This window comes from Centroberyx gerrardi, chromosome 13, assembly GCF_048128805.1.
Source record: "Centroberyx gerrardi isolate f3 chromosome 13, fCenGer3.hap1.cur.20231027, whole genome shotgun sequence".
Classification (NCBI taxonomy): domain Eukaryota; kingdom Metazoa; phylum Chordata; class Actinopteri; order Beryciformes; family Berycidae; genus Centroberyx; species Centroberyx gerrardi.
This window is the reverse complement of record NC_136009.1, coordinates 8,115,922-8,135,173: the sequence shown is the minus strand read 5'-3', so window position 1 is coordinate 8,135,173 and position 19,252 is coordinate 8,115,922. Positions and strand designations below refer to the sequence as shown.

The 19,252-nt window shown below is 44.7% G+C and overlaps 1 protein-coding gene across 1 annotated transcript in view; it reads left to right on the top strand.

Moving 5' to 3' along the window:
* Positions 1 to 18,787, top strand: part of carmil3 (capping protein regulator and myosin 1 linker 3) — a 56,502-nt gene extending 37,715 nt beyond the window's left edge. The window contains exons 21-40 of the mRNA XM_078287782.1: positions 914 to 1,086; positions 2,379 to 2,447; positions 2,955 to 3,048; positions 4,755 to 4,853; positions 5,021 to 5,140; positions 5,384 to 5,497; positions 6,834 to 7,009; positions 7,476 to 7,563; positions 9,452 to 9,577; positions 9,891 to 9,957; positions 10,343 to 10,530; positions 11,512 to 11,591; positions 12,232 to 12,351; positions 13,317 to 13,482; positions 14,502 to 14,844; positions 16,128 to 16,240; positions 16,355 to 16,565; positions 17,014 to 17,085; positions 17,487 to 17,606; positions 18,246 to 18,787. Of these exons, the coding sequence (XP_078143908.1) occupies positions 914 to 1,086; positions 2,379 to 2,447; positions 2,955 to 3,048; positions 4,755 to 4,853; positions 5,021 to 5,140; positions 5,384 to 5,497; positions 6,834 to 7,009; positions 7,476 to 7,563; positions 9,452 to 9,577; positions 9,891 to 9,957; positions 10,343 to 10,530; positions 11,512 to 11,591; positions 12,232 to 12,351; positions 13,317 to 13,482; positions 14,502 to 14,844; positions 16,128 to 16,240; positions 16,355 to 16,565; positions 17,014 to 17,085; positions 17,487 to 17,606; positions 18,246 to 18,286 (2,580 nt within the window). The 3' untranslated portion in view covers positions 18,287 to 18,787. The remainder of the gene's footprint in view (positions 1 to 913; positions 1,087 to 2,378; positions 2,448 to 2,954; positions 3,049 to 4,754; positions 4,854 to 5,020; positions 5,141 to 5,383; positions 5,498 to 6,833; positions 7,010 to 7,475; positions 7,564 to 9,451; positions 9,578 to 9,890; positions 9,958 to 10,342; positions 10,531 to 11,511; positions 11,592 to 12,231; positions 12,352 to 13,316; positions 13,483 to 14,501; positions 14,845 to 16,127; positions 16,241 to 16,354; positions 16,566 to 17,013; positions 17,086 to 17,486; positions 17,607 to 18,245) is intronic.
* The last annotated feature ends 465 nt before the right edge of the window (positions 18,788 to 19,252 follow it).

Genomic DNA, 19,252 nt, shown 5'->3' with positions numbered 1-19,252 from the left:
TGAGAAAATGAGAACTTGTAGCTGTTCTAACGCTAAACGGTAAGGAAGCTTGAATGATATGCACTTAAGTCTGGCAGTTTTATGTAAGAGATTGGTAAAGTTTGAACATAAATAACAAAATATGATATCAACATAACTTAGGATTTTGACCTATACCAGGGACTACTTTACCTGTTTCCATAGAAAGTGCTGGTGGTGGGTGATAAGAGACTGTCTACAGCTAAAAATCACTGTTTAGCAGATGAATACGTGGTTGCTCACCTGAAATAGTTCTAAAAATAAATCTGGCTCCATCAGCTAAATTGAGTTAATGATGTTCAACTTTTATTTTGAAAAGAAAATGCTTCCGAGTCCCAGCTCACGGTGCTGAGCTGGGACTCGGAAGTGAACTGCTCCTCTTCGCTCCCGCAGTGTCAGGTCCTATTGTAATATTTCAACTTTTATAAGTTGTATTATATTATTATAATATTATGACTTTATTCTCGAAATGTTATGATTTTTTTCTCGTAATAGTATGACTTTATTCTCGAAATGTTACGACTTTTTTCTTGTAATAGTATGACTTTATTCTTGTAATATTTCGACTTTTTTCCTCAAAATATTCAGTCTTTTTCTTGTAATATTATATTTTTTCTCGAAATTCCGACTTTATTCCCATAATTTTCTAGAAATCTTAGTACACTTTGGATAATGCTAGTCGCCTACTATCACTCAACATAGGGCATGTTAAAGTGGGACACATGGATGATTTCGGTGTCTACGTTCTCTAGCTAAGTTGACTCACAAGCCAATCTCTCCCAAAAACCTGGTGTATTCCTTTAACACACAGACATGCACTCACACCCTTTTCACCCCTCTGGGCTCTTATTTTCCACATCCTCTCCCCCCTCCCTCCGTCTCCTTCCTCCTCCAGGCCCTGCAGTCTCTCTCCTTGGCCGACTCCAGGCTCCGCCAGCGGGGCACGGTGCTGGTCAACGCCCTGGGCTCCAACGCCTGCCTGCGGAGGGTGGACCTGAGCGGCAATGCCCTGGAGGACGCCGGGGCTAAGATGCTGAGCAAGGCCCTGCAGATCAACACCACGCTCAGGTGTGTGTGTGTGTGTGTGCGTGTGTGTCTCAAAATGAGCTCTCCTGTGGGAGTGAAGAGGCAAGAACGGAGGGATTTCCTGCAGATCAGAGCGCTCATGTACAGAGAGGAGGAGAGGGGGAAGATTGGGTGGTGGTGGGGGGAGGGGGGGAGGTTTTAGAGGACAGATGAAAGAATAGGGGCAGAGGGAAAATTAAGATGTTAGGTACGGTTCGAGCGGAGAGGATGTACTGAGGTTGCTGAGAGGCAGAATAGCGAGATCAATGCAGCGCTGAAGAGATGGGGGGGGGGGGGGGGGAACCAAAAACGTGAACCATGTTGAAGATAAGAAGGTAGAACGGTGAGAGGGGCGGAGCTGGAGGCGGATGCATGGTGAGGCAATGGATGAAGGGAACCAATGCCCTTCAGGCAGGCAATGTAATGTACCACCACCAACGCCCCCCCACCCCCCACACACACACCCCCCCAAGTAAGGGAAGAGAAGTGATGGGGAGGGTGGAAAAGAGAGAGGTAGCAACGCCCTCCGGGGGTAAGATACTCTCAGATGGGCAGGAAGGGCTGGGGAAAAGGAGGACAGAAAGAGAGATTGGGGGGGGGGGGGGTAAGGAAGGGAGTAGTAGGAAGGGAAACAGTTGGATATGGACTACAGAGAGAGATGGAGGGAGGGATGGAGGGGTTGTGAAGGAGCGAGCGAGAGAGACGGAGACCACCTAAGGAGTGCGATTTGGTTTTTTTTCACCGATTCAATTTCTAGGGCAGAGCGAGCGAGCGGGGGAGGGAGAGGAGGAGGAGGGATGAAGGGAAAGGGGGGCAGAAAATGAGTGATATGTGTGTGTGTGTGTATATATATATATATATATATATATATATATATAAAAAGTGTTCTACAACGTTGAGTGTAGGTGGAGAATCCGCTCGGTGAAATACAGAACGCTCATTAGTTGCATCGCGGCCGCTCGCGCAATGCAAATGTTTGTGATTCTGTGCATCCGTATTCTGCTGCAGAAGAAAGAAGTCCCCACAAATTTCTGCCTAATCTTTGTGTGATGTATTTGTGCAGCTGCATGGTCAGATAAGTACTGTAACTGTGATATTATACCCACTGCGTGTTTGTGTGCGTGTGTGCGGTAGTGTCTCTTGAAGTGATGTTTTTGGGGCTTTAGAAAATGACTGATCTTTCTGCTCTCTCTCTCTCTCTCTCTCTCTCCCTCTCCCTCTCCCCCTCCCTCCCTCTCTCTCTTTCCCCTCCCCGCCTGTCTTTTCCTATTTCCTTTCGGTTTGATCCCTCTCAGGAGTGTGACGTGGGATCGCAACAACACCACAGCGACAGGCTTCCAAGATGTGGCGAGAGCCTTGGAGCAGTAAGACACACACACACACACACACACACCCCAAAAATCCTTGAAGAGGAACACACACAAACAACAGATGCGTTTTTTGAACAGTGCCCCACACACAAACACACACACTCACCCCATCAAACAAACACAACTCCAGCACAGCATATGAAAGGCGGATAACTATCTCAGAACCTAGCTGTACAGTGTTTACTATTACACCACGTTTCATCACTCTGCTGACGCGTTTGCCAGTCATACACCTTCCTTGAGTGTGTGTGTGTGTGTGTGTGTGTGTGTATAGGGGCTGTGTGGCTGTGTTGGGGTATCAGGGAATCAGAGAGAGAGACAAATGTTCGGGGACCGATCCCTCGCTGCCCCTGGGCGTTTCCTGTTTGCTCTTGTTAAAGGCGCTGGGTAAATGCTAATTATTATTGCAGATGTGATTTTTATGCGTGTTTTCTTCCCTCCCTCCCTCCCACGCCTTGTTCTTTCTCTCTCTCTCTCTCTCTCTCTCTCCTCTCTTGTTAGTAACTTTACACTGCAGTACATGCCCCTCCCCCTCAGCGATGTCACTCAGGCGTACCGCAGCGCCCCGGAGAAGACGGACCAGGCCCTGACCAAGGTGAGAGGGCACTGAGAGGCAAGGATTTGCAGCGTCATATTATTATTATTATTATTATTATTATTATTATAAAGATGCAGGGGATGGACAAAATAACGGCAATACCTAACAGGGTGAGACTGATTTATCGCTGATATTGGCCTTTAATGAAATATCATATATCACCAAGTTATGTCGATATCTGATATTTGACATATTCGACATGTTCAATCATGTTTTTGTGAATTAATTATTAATTTAAAAGCCTAATCTATCTCAGAGTATCTCAGAGTTTCCTCCTCCATTGAATAGGTGTGATGGATCACTAGATGGGTCCTTAAGGAGCTGCTTGTATTGGAGAGTTTTAGTGTCCCATAATGGTCTAAATGCTGTTTCAGAGCCTTTTCCACTCTGCCAAGACTTAAATAGTGGAGAAAACACTGAGTACTTGTAATTTTGTTGGCATGAAAACAATTTAATTTAAAGATATCGAATAGCGGCACAAAATATCTGCATCAGTATTAGCCTTCTAAAACCCGTAGCATTGGAACCTAAAAAGGAGTAGGGCTATGCTTTGCCTTCAGAACAGCTTCGGTCCTCTTTGGAGTGATGTCATGCATACCAAGTCCTGAACAAGTGGTTTTCCTGCATTACATACCAGCTTTGTGAAGATCACAATGTACAGTTTTTGTTGAGACTGTGTCATAGAGGTGTTGATTCAATTCTGGGTTCATTTGTGCGGTCCTAGTTTTGTGGTGTTTAACAGCTATTCTGTTAAGTGTCTGTCTATCTTGGTCAGTGGGCTTCAACTTGAAACACTGTTCCTCTTTGCTGATGCAGTTTTTTCATGTTTGGCATATACTGTCATCATTTTCGAGGCTGTTCCCCCTTGCCACATTAAATAATTTTGTAGTTTTTGTGACTATTCAGGCACTGACTCATATTAGTTGCCTCGTGTTGCTTTGAAAACTCACATATAAAAGTGGCGATTAGCAGATCTTTTTAATTAAAGCTGACACATACTGCTTATTGGCATTCAACTTAATGTGACTTGCCTGTGTGGCTGCCTTTGCACTTGTGATTTAGTCCTTTTTTTATGTGGTATTTCCATCATTTTGTTTACAACTTGTATAGTAAGATAATATAGGAGCAATTGGTTTTTATTGTGTATGTAGGTTTCTCTTCAAGGGTTCTTTGGTTAGGATAGTGTTTTGACCTGACTTGTTAAAATAAGAAACTGTCAGATCAGAATAAATAACACAATTTTGTTCTTAAAAAGGTCCTTAAATACTGCTGGTTTGGAAAATCTCTTAAAAGAGGGCTTTATAACAAGCCTAATGAAGCATATACTGGTGCTACATATAACCCTTTTTCTTAAGAGTGTATATGCAGTGTATGAAGCTTTTATCCAGCTAAGGGTTTTTGTTTTCTATATGTAGTCTGTCAAGCTCATAAATCCTTGAAGGGGCCCTTCAAGATTCCATCTTTCTTTACATAAGATGATTAACCAAAGCAGAGGACGCTTCCACCTGCTGAGTCAAGGAAACTAAATCAAAGGCATCCCATTTATTTCAGGGGATCAAAATTTTTTCTCCAGTCTCCTTATTACCATGCAAATGGACTCGTCTCCTGTCTCCTGCTCACCGTGCTTTGTAAACACCTGTCATCTCGACTCTCCCTCCCTTGTTTGTTTTGTGCGTGCGTGTGTGTGTGTGTGTGTGAGACAGATCCAGCGGGCCCTGCTAAGGAACAATCAGACTCAGCGTTTCTCTCAGAAACAGGCTCTCCGGCTGCACCAAGGCCTGGTCACCAGCACCGCCGAACAGGTGTGTGTGTGTGTGTGTGTCTGTATGTACACACGACTATGAACTCAGAAGTCAAGATTTTTATTTTGATGTTTACAGCTTTGACTGACATGTTTTGTGTTTGCTTGCATGTGTCTGTGTGTGTGTGTATTTGTACTGTGTGTGTGTGTGTGTGTGTGTGTGTCTAGGTGATGGAGCGGCTGTGTGTGCGCGTACAGCAGCAGGTGTGTGTCCTGAGAGGCTGTGAGGAAGGAGAGGAAGTCCAGGCCGCCAGACAAATCCTCAAAGAGGCCAGGAACTCAAGAGCTGTGAGTGGAGTCCCAGCGTGTGTGTGTGTGTGTGTGTGTGTGTGTGTGTTCAGGTGACCTATGAACTGTAATTCATATTTTACCACTAAATATGTGGAAGACACCATTGCATTTTTGTGTCACTGAACATGATTCTTCTTCTTGATTCTTCTTTTGTTCATCATTAAGTATATTCACCCTGTCTCTTCCCTGTCTGGCTGCGTGTGTGTGTGTGTGTGTGTGTGTGTGTGTGTGTGTGTGTAGCTGTATCCCTCTCTGTGTGAGCTGGCCCATGTGCTGTCAGTGGACGGTCCCGTCAAACAGAGGCTGGACACACTGGCTGGAGAACTGGCCAAGGCTGCCGACAAAGAACTACAGGTAGGGACGAATGGATGGATGGATGGATGGAAGTGTGAACCAGGGTTATCATCACACATATAGAACCAATTCCTGATGTACTCATCCATGCCGAGGGAGACGTGCACCCACTTTTAAGCAGTCGAGGAGCTCTGGATGAGTTTAAATTGCCCGTGACGAGAGTGTGACTGTGCGTGGCGCAGGTTTGAAGACATAAAAAAGCACAAGGAAGGGGCATTTTCACATTATAAATTTGATTCCCGTCCCGATAGGAAGCAGTAGTGCAGGACAGTCAAATGGGACAAAACCAGCACACCCTGAGGAGGGTTCTGGGAAATGTTGTGAGTGTTTAGGCTGCCTTCTGCGCTGCCTCCAAATCAGTTTTAAATGAACTCCGGCATCATTTTCTATCCCTGCGTGTGCTTCTCCCCCGTTCGAGCGTCTTGCGCTAGGCTACATTTTAAATGAGCAAAGATCAAGCTCATTTAAATCGGTAAAAAAAAATCAGCGAGGGAATTTCCACCTTGATGTATTCACGCCCGGTCGCCCAACCCCAGTGTGAACCGGTGGGAGACTGATTGATGGATGGATGGATGGAGGTGTGAGCCGATCGCGTGCAAATGAATTTGCGGCTGATGGATGGATGAAGGGATTGCTGCATTGCAGATGAGTGGAAGATGAAAATGCGTAGAAGTGAACACGTGCATGAGGGGGACGGATTAAAAAAGCGAAGCATATAGATGAATACCCTATGGATGAATAATGGAAGGGTCAGCATGGAGAAGTGTGAATATATAGATGAACATGGAGCAACAGATTACAGGAGAGAACTTGATTCATTGAAGATGGACTGTGAATGTGAATGAATGTGTCATTAGTAGTGTGGAAGAAAAGTCAGGAGGAGAGAGTGGCAGTTTGACAGTTTATTCAAGCTGCAGGTTGGGAGCCAAGGAACTCAAAATCTGGATGATTACAGAGTTTTATAGTGTTGAATATTCATGATTATGTTAATATAGAGGGTTAGGGAAGAATAAAGCTATTGGTCCAAAAGTATAAGGTCATATGAACAAGACTGAACAACCAATGATAATCATATTTTGTCAAAGCCACTTGGTCAATGTTTTCTGTGAGATTTGGGCATTTGCACATTCCAGGCTCACAGTTCTGTGAGAAACACACCAGATGTTACTTTAGAGTTTAATCCTATAATGATGAAGCAGATTCAGTATTCTTGAGTTTTAGGCTCTTAAGGTGTAAACATGGGTCGGAGGTCACATATAGGAATGTGGCTTAGTATAGGTACTTCTCCATTTCTTCCTCAACAGTATAACACACGTTTGGGTGTCTTGGCCTCCAGGTGATAGTGGACTCCATGGTGTCTCTGTGCCGGGAGTTGTGTCCCATGTCCTGCTCGGCCGCCGAGAGACTCAACCCGCCGCTCTCCTCCATCTCCGAACAAGTTTCCATCCCTCGCTCCGCCATCCGCAACGCCCTGATGGAGAGGGCCGCTGAGGACATCAACAGAGCCCTCGAGTAAGAAGGAGGGATGCTGAAATGTTCACGGCTAGGAAAGCAGTTCAGCTTGAAATGTTAACTGTGTTTCTTCTGCTCTTATTATCCCCTTCTTCTTCTTCTTCTTGTTCCTTCTTGTTTATTCTTGTTCGTTCTTGTTCCTTCCTCTTCTTCCTCTTCTTCCGTCTTCTTCTTCTTCCTCCTTTTTCTGCTTCTTCCTTCTTCTTCTTCCTTCTTCCTCCTTCTTCTTCCACCTTCTTTTTCTGCTTCTTCTTTCTTCTTCTTTCTTCTTCCTCCTTCTTCTTCTTCTTCTTCTTCTTCTTTATTCTGCTTCTTCCTTCTTCTGCTTCTTCTTCTTCTTCTCCTTTGTTTTCTTCTTCTTCTTCTTCTTCTTCTTCTTCTTCTCCTCCTTTGTCTTCTTCTTCTTCTTCTTCTGCTTCTTCTTCTTCTTCTTCTCCTCCTTCTCCTCCTCCTGCTTCTTCTTCAGGGAGGTGAAGTTGTCCGTGGTCTCCTATCTGACCAACTCCATAGTGGATCAGATTCTACAAGAGCTGTACACCACTCATAAAACCCTGGTACTGGTAATAACCCTTTACTGCATGACTTCTTGTAGCATCGTAGAAAAATAATGTTGTTTTTCTTAATTTTCTGGTTAATTTTTTTGATATTTTTTAGGGTCAGTTGGTTTAATTTGAACTACAAAAACCATGCTTTACTCTATGTATTCAGCGATTTGAACAGTATATGTGTATAAGATATCATGATGTATTTTTATGAGTCAACATTTTGCTGTAAAGTAAAGGCTTCCAGTGTCTTCCAGGGGAAAAGTGTACATTCGGCATGGAGTTGGTTATCTAAACGCGCAAAAATCGAATATTTCCTGCACGTTGCCTTGCCGTCTTACTGTAAATACGGTTGCATTACATCAACATTAAAAAACATAATCTATAAAACCCATTGATCACAGCTGTATTTCTTAATCGTTGATAAATAAGGACAACACGGCCTGCGGCCAGATTAGTCCGTGGCAACGATTTTCAACCAGCGTGCCACGGAGTCAGCTCAGGTACGCCTCGGGATTGTGCTCAAATGTCAAGAAAGTCAATACGCAACAAATTTAATTCATTCACCTCATTAATATTCACTTTAGCGCGTTGATAATCAATCATTTTCCTCTAAATTGCTGCCGTTTGGGCCAAGTGCAGCAGCTCATTATTTTTCTTGGATCTCTTATGCGAGGCTTTCCGTGGCAAGGACCCGATAAAATTTGATATACACTCCCAAGTTTTTCACCCAAGTCTCCCTGGCCACCGACAAAGGCTGTGAACTACAAAATGAAGGAATCTGCTCGCGTTTGAAGGAGGCACCGGAGTTCATTTGCATGCCGTTGCCATATGGTGACGGATGACAGATTATCAGGGTCGACTACAAAGTCCTGCTACTCACCTACAAATGCATTAACAGACATGCGCCTCCCTACCTACAAGAACTGATCACCCCACAAACCTCCACCCGCACTCTCAGATCTACCAACAGCTTGCTCCTCCGGGCCCCCAGTACCAAGCTCCGCACCATGGGGGATCGGGCCTTCTGCTCAGCTGCACCGCGCTTGTGGAACAGCCTTCCTAACCATCTAAGGGCAGCGCAGACCCTGGACTCTTTTAAGACAGGCCTAAAAACCTTTTTATTCAGGAAGGCTTTTTCGTGTTAACTTTTGTTAGCGATCTCTTTTTTCTTTGTTTTCATTTTTTTATGTTTTTAACTCTGTAGCACTTTGAGATTCACTATGAATGAAAAGTGCTATACAAATAAAATGCATTATTATTTTATTATTATTATTATAACTAAGCACAGACTGAGTTTAAAGCTTTTTTGTTGTTGTTGTTGTAGTAGAATATTGTGCTGTTATCTTACTTTGAGGAACACACTGTATCCACCTCTGCAGAGGCGTGTGGGCAGAAGAAACAGACCCGGAGACGGCAAAAGAAATACATCTGAGTCGATCAAAGGGCGCGATTAGACGCCGCACGTCCTCCCCTCTGCAAAATTAAGTTGTTTAAAATTCAGGCACCGGAGGGGAGGCAAACACAGACGTTCGGCAATAACGGCGTCTGCTCCCACTCCTCCGCTTTGCATTCCCTGCACTGTTTTCCGCTGTTACATCACAATCTCTTTTCTCTGTTTTGCTGCAGTGACAGTTTGTCCTCTATCACGCTCTGCGCTTTAATAATCGAGAAAATGGATGTTATTCATATTCTCGCAAACAATGGAAAAAGTACCCTTTGCTTTGTCTGGGAGCTTTCTTGGGTACAAGGACAGACACGCTTCTCCTCGGAGAGCGTGTTGAGGGATAGAAAGATATTGTTTCAGGTGTCATCACTGTGTGTGTGTGTGTGTGTCTTTGTCTTTGTGTGCGCGACTGTGTGCGCGTGCATGTGTGTTTTGATGTGCGCGTTGCGTCAGCTGCGGCAGGTGTCTCAGGCGAAGCGGTGGGATGACGGCGGGACGGGCAGACGCACCGTCAGACAGTCCAGAATAGCAGAGTCTCTGGAATTCCCCGATGAGGATCTGGGCGTCAACCTGGGAATAGTAAGTGTGTGAGCCGCATGCTAATACTTATGTGTGTAAGTGAAAGAGTATGTTTCTTTTCATTTTAAAGGTGCTATGTGTGCTATTTTTGAACATCGATATGTTACTGTCAAATGAATTGTGATATCTTGGTATAATTATTGTAAACAAATGATGACCATGACATGATTTATTGATGTTAAAATGCTACACATAGCACCTTTAACCTTAGTGGTTGCTTTGTTTGTTGTTCTCAAAGTCTGTGCAAAAATGTATTGGGACACTTAAATGGATGTAAATTTCACTTTAAATTTGGCATCTTCTCTGTCAAAAGGACACCATGGCTATCAAGAAGCGGACCTCCAGGACTAGAAGAATCCGGCCCGTCTCCACCAGGCTGAGTGAGCTTTATGTCTTGCCTCGCGGCTAAGAGCCCTCAAGTGCTCATATAGCACATTACATTTACAATAATGGCAGGGTCAGGGTCAATTGACTTTGTATTTAATCAACTGAGAAAGTGGTTTTTCCTAAAAAAAACGACTTTGAAAAATGTTGGCCATAAAAAAGCTCTCATATTTGACTTTATAAAGAAATAATTGTGAGTAAGTGCTCTTTCATAAGTTAATGAATTGCAGCTTCAGTCTAGGTTTCGAATGCAGCTGAATGAAAGTGGATCGACCTTAAGCCTTGTTGATATGCAGTGTGTATAGCTTAAAAAGTGGTGAAAGCGGCACGGGAATAATTTCCACTTTTGCCGCAATGCTTTCTCCCGTCTCGCCGTCTCAGGTCTAGGCGACGACCCCTGCTCCTCCCCGACCCCCACCGCTCCGACCCACTCCGCCCCCCTGTCCCGCTCGGCATCGTGGGAGTGTCTGTCCACCCTTCCCACCAACGGTTCGCCCTTGCGTCACGTGACCCACGTCAGGCCGCGCCCTCCGCGGAGACACCGGACGGGACACCTCCCCTCAGAGTCTGTGAGTCGACGCCAAATGACCTGTGAATGAACTTTGACCGTGTTCTGAACTAGAGTGGACAGGGATCAGCTTCTCCGCCAGGCTTTCCAAATGGGGGAACTGCAATTCTGACCCTAGATCAGCACTTACAGGCAGCTTCCCCTCCATAAAGAAACACCGTATGTGGGTTTTTACATGATCTGTGATCCCATCCTAACTTTCAGAGTGGGCATAAAGTGAGATACACTTTATTTAGTTTTCCGGCCACAATTTTGTAAACAAGGCTAGCACTTTTGAAACTCTTTTCCTAGAACGTGGAGAAGGCCTGGAGCGCCTGTGGCAGTTTTTCTGAAGGAGTTGTTATTGTGCTAGTGGCACAGTTGCATATATTTTTCTGCCCCAGTTCTGAACCCGCGCTACAGCGTGAAGTTCAGTCCATTTGGTTCCACACAAAGAGCTGAGGAGGGTGAAGAGGTGAGAGAGCAGACTGAAGCCGACATTGTGCGTAGCTTGAGTTTATGTCTTATTTATCTCGCTTGTCTGTAATGTACTGCTTTGTACGAACTTTTGTTATTTATCTTGTTTTCCAGTGCCAGTGGCGCTTTCCAAAAATAACTTCCTTTTAAAGAAGGAAGCTGTCGCATGTGTCTCTGTGACTCAAATGTTAATCACGCACACACCCATCTCCGGGGGGCCGCGGGGCAGCCTCCAACTTAACGGCTTGTTTGTTTTCAGACTTTATAAAGGCTTTTTCTAAATCGGTACAAACTCACTTAGGGCAGCAGTGATGAGGAGTTGTTTTACAAATAGACTTCTCTATTGGCAGGAGATCCGGTTTTGCCAGCCGGCCATTTGAAATGATAATAGCCTTTGTCAGCCTTTCAGCTTTTGTTGACATGGTGGCATTGATCATTGTTATCCTGTTATGTTTCCCGTGTGTGTGTGTGTGTGTGTGTGTGTGTGTGTGTGTGTGTGTGTGTGTGCGCGTGTGTGTGTGTTTAGCATTGCTCAGAGAACGGAGGAGTCAGCGTGCTTGAGGATGGATTGCCTGATTTCTACAGCAAGAGAGTACTGCCTGACAGGTAGCATACAGAATGAGGTTTTATTTTATGCCATCATTTAAAGATGGAGGTAGATATCTCATTTTGGATTCGAACACTTCAATATTTTCACAGTATACATATATATTATATACTGTACTTGTATACATCTACAATTTACATTTCACCCAGACTTTCTACTAACAGCAGCACATCATGTAAAACATAATCAGTAAAATTTCAATTTTACACAGCTGACCTACCCATATGGAAATAAATCATAGGTTATATCCAAACATAGCTATTGTTATTGTGTGCTTGATGCCACCAGTAGCACATGAAAAAGGTTTTCATTGTGGCAGCATAGGCTATGCCTTCAGTCCAATACATGAAACTGTCTTTAATCATATTGGCTATGAAATTCATAATACAAATAGGAAATGAATATACGTGAGCTGTGTTGAAAATAGCCAGTAATCAAACATTCAAAATGCTCTGTTCAGAAAGGAGTAAAATGAAACGACCAAGTCTTTCTCCCTAGTACATCTGTACATACAAACAAATTACCTTAAGTTCTGATCCTGGTCTATGTGCCCCCCTCTCTCTCTCCCCCTATCTCGCTCCATCTCTTCCCCCACCTCCCTCTCTCATCTCTATCTCCCCCTATCTCTCTCCCCATCAGTCAGCTGTCATCCCTCCATCAGGGCCAGTCACTGCGGAGGAAGAAGAGACGCAGCGTGCTGTCCATTTTCTCCGGCTTCCGCAAGAACCGCAACTCCACCATCTCCAATCAGGACTCGGAGTAAGCGGGACGCGGAGGGGCGCCCCGGGAAGAGGCTGTTGTCAAATTAATCCGGCGCGGGGGCATTAACGTCACGGCATAGCTTCATAAATATTTTAATGGAAGAAAATCTTTTCCCTGTCACGAACTTGAATTTCTGGCACCACATACATTTAGGGTGCTCTTTCTTTCATAATAGCAACCATAGTCAAAAAGGAAGAGGGAAAGTACTCTACGTGGCAAACCGCATGAAAAAAAGGGAATTACGCAGATTAATAACTGATGGGGAGAGAATAGCACTCAGGGGGCACTCTTGGTTGCAAACTTCAACATAAAAAGGGGTTACACAGCTCCGAAATGGAGGAGAAAAAGGCACTTAGAGAGAGCTATGTGTTTCAACTGACAGAGGTGCTTACAAATCGAACTCGCAGGAAGCGGGAAGTCGGAAAAAAAGGGGGTGATGCAATCTCCTCTCCTGGTTAAAAAACCTCGCTGCGGCACGGCAGCTGCACACGGGAGAGGGATCTGTGACTTAGACAGAGGTCAAAATTTACAGCAGTTGGAACAGAGAAGAGATAAAAGAATGGATGAGTAAGCTCCGGGCTGGCTATGGAAGGACTTTTTAGCAGCAGTTTACCTTGTTTTGTGGTGTTTCACCTTCAGATGATGTTGCTAAACTTAACCCCAGAGATTTGGCTGCCCTCTACATACATATATCCCTTTTCTTTCTAGAAGGACAGGAGAACCGAGTGTGTACGAAGTGCAACAGTACCCAAGATGTGTCAATTGACAGCAGCATTTGCACATTGGTCGTATAGGCAGTACATGCTGTATACTGTACATTAGTAACCCAGCAAGAGAAGTCAATTTGAGGGCATCTTACTCACCTCCACCCAGGACTCTTGGGTCAAGCCTCAGGCACACCCAAGGACTAGGAGTCGCATGATGAATCACGCACCAACATTTCTGTCTGTCCGTTCCAGCAGTGCCTCGGAGAACGTCTACTCGATGATTCAGCACCCTAAGGATCCCGGGAGGGCAGAGGCCGCGGTTCCCGGAGCAAACGGGACCATGCCTTCGCCGCGGCCCGCACAGGGCTTACCGCTGCACGGGATGAGGGGCGCCAGCCCCCCCTGCCTCATCCAGAGACAGGTACGGCGTAATGGAGCAATCCTACGGGTCTGTGGGGTCTGTTGGAATTCCCAGGTTCAAGTCCCTGCTGAAGTGTCCTTGAACAAGACATTGAGTCCCTACCAGCTCCAGGCTGCTGCTCTGTAGCTGAACCCTGACCTTTGACCTCACTGTGAAGGGGGGGAAATGAAAAGAGAATTACCCTTTGCGGATCAAAAGAGTGCCACAAAAAAATTTTATCATAAAAAAGCTATTTCCAAGTAATTTTTGGAATCCGGTTGCAGCACCAGATCAACCACCGGAACACATTACATAGGAACTGACTTTCAAATAGTTGAAACTTTTTGGCAGTCATTGTATTATTCCTCTGTGGCGAAGTGTACCCATCTGGTACTCCAAACTGGTTAAAATAAACTCAAAAGTGTCGTTTATTAATACTGTTTGACCCGTCTGGTCCCAGTCCAACTCATAAATAAGGATCAAAATAGCAAGCGTCCTACTTCCACTCCCTGCAGTTCAACATGGTGCTACACGATGCATTGTTGCATGCTGTGGCCACCACCTGCTATTCCCCACCATTTTCCGGGCGGGGCGGGGTTTGTTTGTGCAGGTCGTCTGAGGTGTCGCAGAGAGTGGGAGATGATATGACCCATTTTAAATCTCTCTCCACACACACAAATTATCTCAATTTTAAATGATCGAATCTTGTGGTTCCCAAAGTAGGGTCCGAATGATCCTTGAGGGGATTCGAGGGCATCCCGAGCAAAATTAGGAATTGTTTAATGTCAGTATAGTTCAATTCACTAGAAATGATTTCCAGTTCTAATCAGAGGTGCCACTCTCACTACTGTTATCTCCCCACATACAGGGTAGACAGTTATATAATTCAATACTACATCAACAACAACAAAGAGCTTTCCCTATCAGATGGGGTTCCAAATGTCTTGAGGGATCCTTGACATTTGCGAACCCATGATCTAATGTATCTATCTCCCTCTTTCTCCTCCTCTCCTACTCCCTCTCTCTCTGGTCCCGGCCAGTCCACAGACCTGGTCAGCATGGTATACAGCTGCATCGGGGCTGAAATCGAGGACTCGGACGCCAGCAGTGGCTGTGACGGCAGAGGGACGGACCAAGACGCCGACAGGTTGCCCGCCGCCCCGGACGCCCCGGCGGACGCCCGCACCAACGGCCACGCGGCCTCCGCCGACCGGCAGGCGGAGGCAGGCAGACAGGAGAGGATCGTGCCCCTGACAGACTCGCGGACGGAGACGGAGGAGGATGACGACGCCGCCCCCTGCGGGCCGAGGCCAGAGCCGCCGCCACAGAGCAGCAAGCCCAGTCTGGCCGTCATGAGGCAGAGACACCTGCAGGAGAGCTTAGGTACTGCAACTGGGACAGCAACTGAATTTGTATTAAAGGTGCTGCATGGGTTAGGGTTAGGGTTGCATTTTTAGCATCAATATATTGTTGTCAGATGAATGTAATGTAAACAAATGAGACCATGTTGGAGAAGATTGGCCGATGGTCTCATTTGTTTGCGGTGATTATACCAATGTTTCAAAATATGGTAAATTGATGTTAAAATGCAGCTTCACCTTTGATGCTAATAACTGTTGGGGCCCTTAATTGATAGTAATTCATAATAGCAATAAGTATGAGTATGACATTAAGCATAAACTACTGCATAAAATGTCATGTTTTCTGCGGTGCATTATCATCAGTACCAGTAGAAATATTTTTAAAAGGCCAATATCAGCCGATAATATTGGTGCTCAGTATGTCTGTTGGGCCCTAATAACAATGATACACTTTATTTGTACCATTACAAAGTGCTTCACATTCAATAAAATGACACAGGCAAAACTAAACAAAAAAAAAAAAATCAAATTCCATTAACGCAGCAAAGAAGAAACCATATAAAGGAAGTATGAAGCCATTAAAATATATTACAAAGATCTTAAAAAAAACATTAGTTAAACGCAAGTCTGTCAAAGTGAGTTTTACGAGCGATTTAAAGGATAGCGATTCGGCGAGTCTATTCCCCACAGGTATGTTGTTCCAAACCGTAGGGGCCTCCACAGAGAAAGGGGCCATTATCTTCAGTTTTCAGTCTAGACCGTAACGAGCAAGAGCGCCTCACTCGCAGAACCACAGGCTGCAGTCGGGCTCAAAGGGAATTAAAGGATCAGTACAATAGCCAGAGGCCAGACCCAGCCATGCCATAAAATGGTTATAAAAATCTTCGAATCAATTTTAAAACATACGGGGAACCAGTGGTAGGAAGGCTTGGTAAAAAGGCTGATGCAAGAACTTCCCCGGGTTCAAAACGTTGCTGCAACATTTGGACTTTGCAAGAAAAGCTTTTTGATATTTTCTGCTTTGGTCTCTCTAATGATAGAGATGGCTGTGTCTTAAGTGGAGCCCCTCTTCCATGATTGAATATTTGGTCCCTTATGTATGAAAAACTCAACTGGCATTGTGTGCAGTACATGTTTGGCAGATTTCAGCCCTTATTTTCATCTAACCAAGGCTTATTTCTGCTCAAGAGCTTTTGCTTCTTCTTTTGTCAGATTTCAAACAGCTTACAGTGGAACATTGTTTTTCTTGTTTCTTGTTTTTCTTCTTTTTTGGTCTCAAGGAAGGTTTTTTTCTTGTCTTAACAGAAGATGCTGGGAGGCTGGAAGGAGAAAGGGAAGAGGACCAAAGTGAAAGAAAGTGTGAAGAGAAGCAGAGAGCAAGAGGCCCAGAGGGACAGCGTCCTCCCATTCCCAATAAGGTGCGTCTGTGTAATAAGATAAAGAAGAGTAGTCATTAAAAAAACACCTCATACATGAAATAACCAAACGCCACGTCCCTCCCCCAGCCCAGTCTAGACCTATCAAGAGACAAGACCTCTCCGGAAAAGGCCAAGAGCTCTCCCGAAGCCTCACCCGTCACTCCGGCCGAAGAGCCAGCCAATGACAAGAAGAGCCTGCCTCTGGCTCCGCCTGCTTTTGAATGTTCCACCGCTCCTGTCATTCAAAAGGAGGGGACCAACGAGAGGAAGAGCCCGCCCTCTGTGCCACCAGGGGTCGACTCAGGGGATCCAGCTGCCACTCAAGGTACTGTTAGACTGTCATATAGGCATGAGGATTGAGTTTCTGTGCCTGTTCAGCCATGATGGCTACATGGTGGCTATCGCTGCTCATGCTGACTACCCAGTTCTTCTTCTATTTCTTCCAAAAAAACATGCATCACTTCTTCTTTGGCATGTGAAAGCTTTCATGAACTGGATATAGGTTCAGTCACTATTGTGTTATAGCAATCTGTGATAGAAAGCAGCAAAACAGACATTTATTTATATTAAAATGTCACAGATTATCACTTTGATGATATGGAAAAGTGTGAAAATGCTAATGTTTAAGTTGATGGCAGTGTTATGATAATGATATTTTTGATCACTGTGATGGATGACAGTGACAACAAATAGGAGACAGTATGGATTGGATGATGTCAGTTGGGAAATAGGATACTGATGATGATGATGATGCTGACTGTTTCATCACTCAGATGAGGAAGGAGGAACCAATGGATTTCCAGCTACATCACATCGCAACAGGAAAGCCAACTCATTTGACATAGGTATGTATTCAATGTATTTGTCTCTCACTGTCTTTACTGCATGCCTTTGAGTCGATGCATACACATCATATGATATGCATTTTTACATTGTATCCAGCCGTACACATGGATGTCTGATGCATATCTTAGTCCGTTGTACCTCCCTCTTGCTGTTTTTGTTCATAATTCATAACAACGGCACGATGTCTTTGTTATATATTATCAAATGAAAACGCTGTGTGTCCATCAGTCAGTCTCTTTTTTTTATTTCACGCGCTCCCGAGCCCGTAGAGCTTTCCGGCAGCGCGCCACGTCACTGTTTGATTCCAGCCACCGCCCCCCCTTTTCTCTGAGCTTCTCACCCCCCCCCCCCCCCCCCCCCCCCGCTATATGTGTGTGTGTCTCATGCCATTTCCCCTCAGGCATGGAGCGGGACAGCCCCAGTGATCTGGAGAGGTCCTCAGATCGCAAATTCCCTGTGAAAAAGCCCTGCTTCCCCCAGTACAGAAACAGATCTCTGGACTGCCCTGCCGGGACCAGGTGTACGTATCTGTTCCTCTCTTCCCTTGACTGTGCAGATAATGAAACCCATGGAACGGCTCCATGGACGAGTGTTCATTCCGAAGGCCTTTTACCACTTCTGCTCATAATCGGAGCTGATTCCTTTTTGATACCACGTTCCATTATTGAGATAATTGGCAGCCCATGTTCGGCTGATTCATCGACGCTTTCTCCGCCGAGCCATTTGGCATTCAAGACGGAAACCCTGAGGCGGTGGAATTCGACGGGGCAGTGATGACATGGCAAAACCGCTGCCAATTATCTCTGTAATACGGAACTATATATCAAAAATCGGCTTCAGGGGGACTCAATTACCATCACTGTGAAAATGATAAAAGGGTCCGCGTGTCACAAAATGGTGGCATAAAAGCCAATTATATTAGACTGTGTGGAACCTAAGTGGCTGTCTGGGTCCTCTCTGGTTAAATTGTACAGAAGCTGGAATGTGACCAGAGGCTTCGCATTCGGGACGATTGGCAGATTGTCGTATTTGCGGTTCCAAAGCGTAATGTGATCTGAATGTCAGAGGTAGACAGGTTGTTTATGGTGATGATGAGGCCTTTCTGCCTTTAATTCCAGGCGGGACAAGCCTGAAAGTGACTCTGTGTTTGCTTTTTTAGGTCATGACAGTCCCCAGCTCGGCGGCAGAGACGCGTTATGACGTCACCAGCGGAGCAAGAGAAGTTTGCTGGGAAGAGAATACTGGAAGACGGAGGACTGGACGGAGACGAGCTTTTAAAACTGTGCGGAGTGGAGTGGTGTTTCCTCTTTTTTTTCTTTTGATACATGTAGACACCTGTTGCTGAACGTGCATGTATGCTTTACGTTTTGAATCGGTTGCACTTGCTATGTTCTTTTCTCAGGCGTTAAGGGGATGTTCTTACCTATATAATTACCTTTGCGGAGACGCACACACACACAGAGTAGTACAACGTCTCTCCAGTATGCTCATTAACTATTGTTTTATGCATTTCTTATTGTGTCATTTAATATTGAAAATGCCCCGTCTCTCTCATCCCCCTCTCCTGTCTTTTACTGACAATCTGTGACTCTGCAGCTGTGAGAGTGAGTTTGTATTTATTCGAACGGAATATTGTAAATACTGAATACAAATCCACTAAACTGCACTAACCATTGTGGTAACTCTACCGGTTAACAATCATGTTTTATTTGTGGTAATATATAATTCATTTGATAAGTGTGTCGTAAGTATGCTTTTGGTGTATGCTGACAGTGACAACTGAGAAATGTGTATCATGCACTTAGCATTCCCATCTCTGTAAGAGTATTGAGTTAAGCCAGTCAGCGGATCACTGAGTTTTAATCTGATTTTACAGGCCTGAAAATGAGTATATTTTCTAAAAATGCTTCTATGAATCAGAATAAATAAAAATTGACTTTACAAAAGGAACTGGATTGTTGCAAGGATTTATTATTTCTCAAGTCGTGTTTATAGCACATTTAGATGTATGTTACATCTGCAGAACATTTACATTCAAGCATTCAGATGAGACAATTCTACAACAGTAGAATAAGCTTCAATTCCTAAATCACCAACATTACAAGCAGCCAAGAGTATGGAGATCAAGGGACAAAGCTGTAATAAAATATCCCTGTTTCTCTGGAA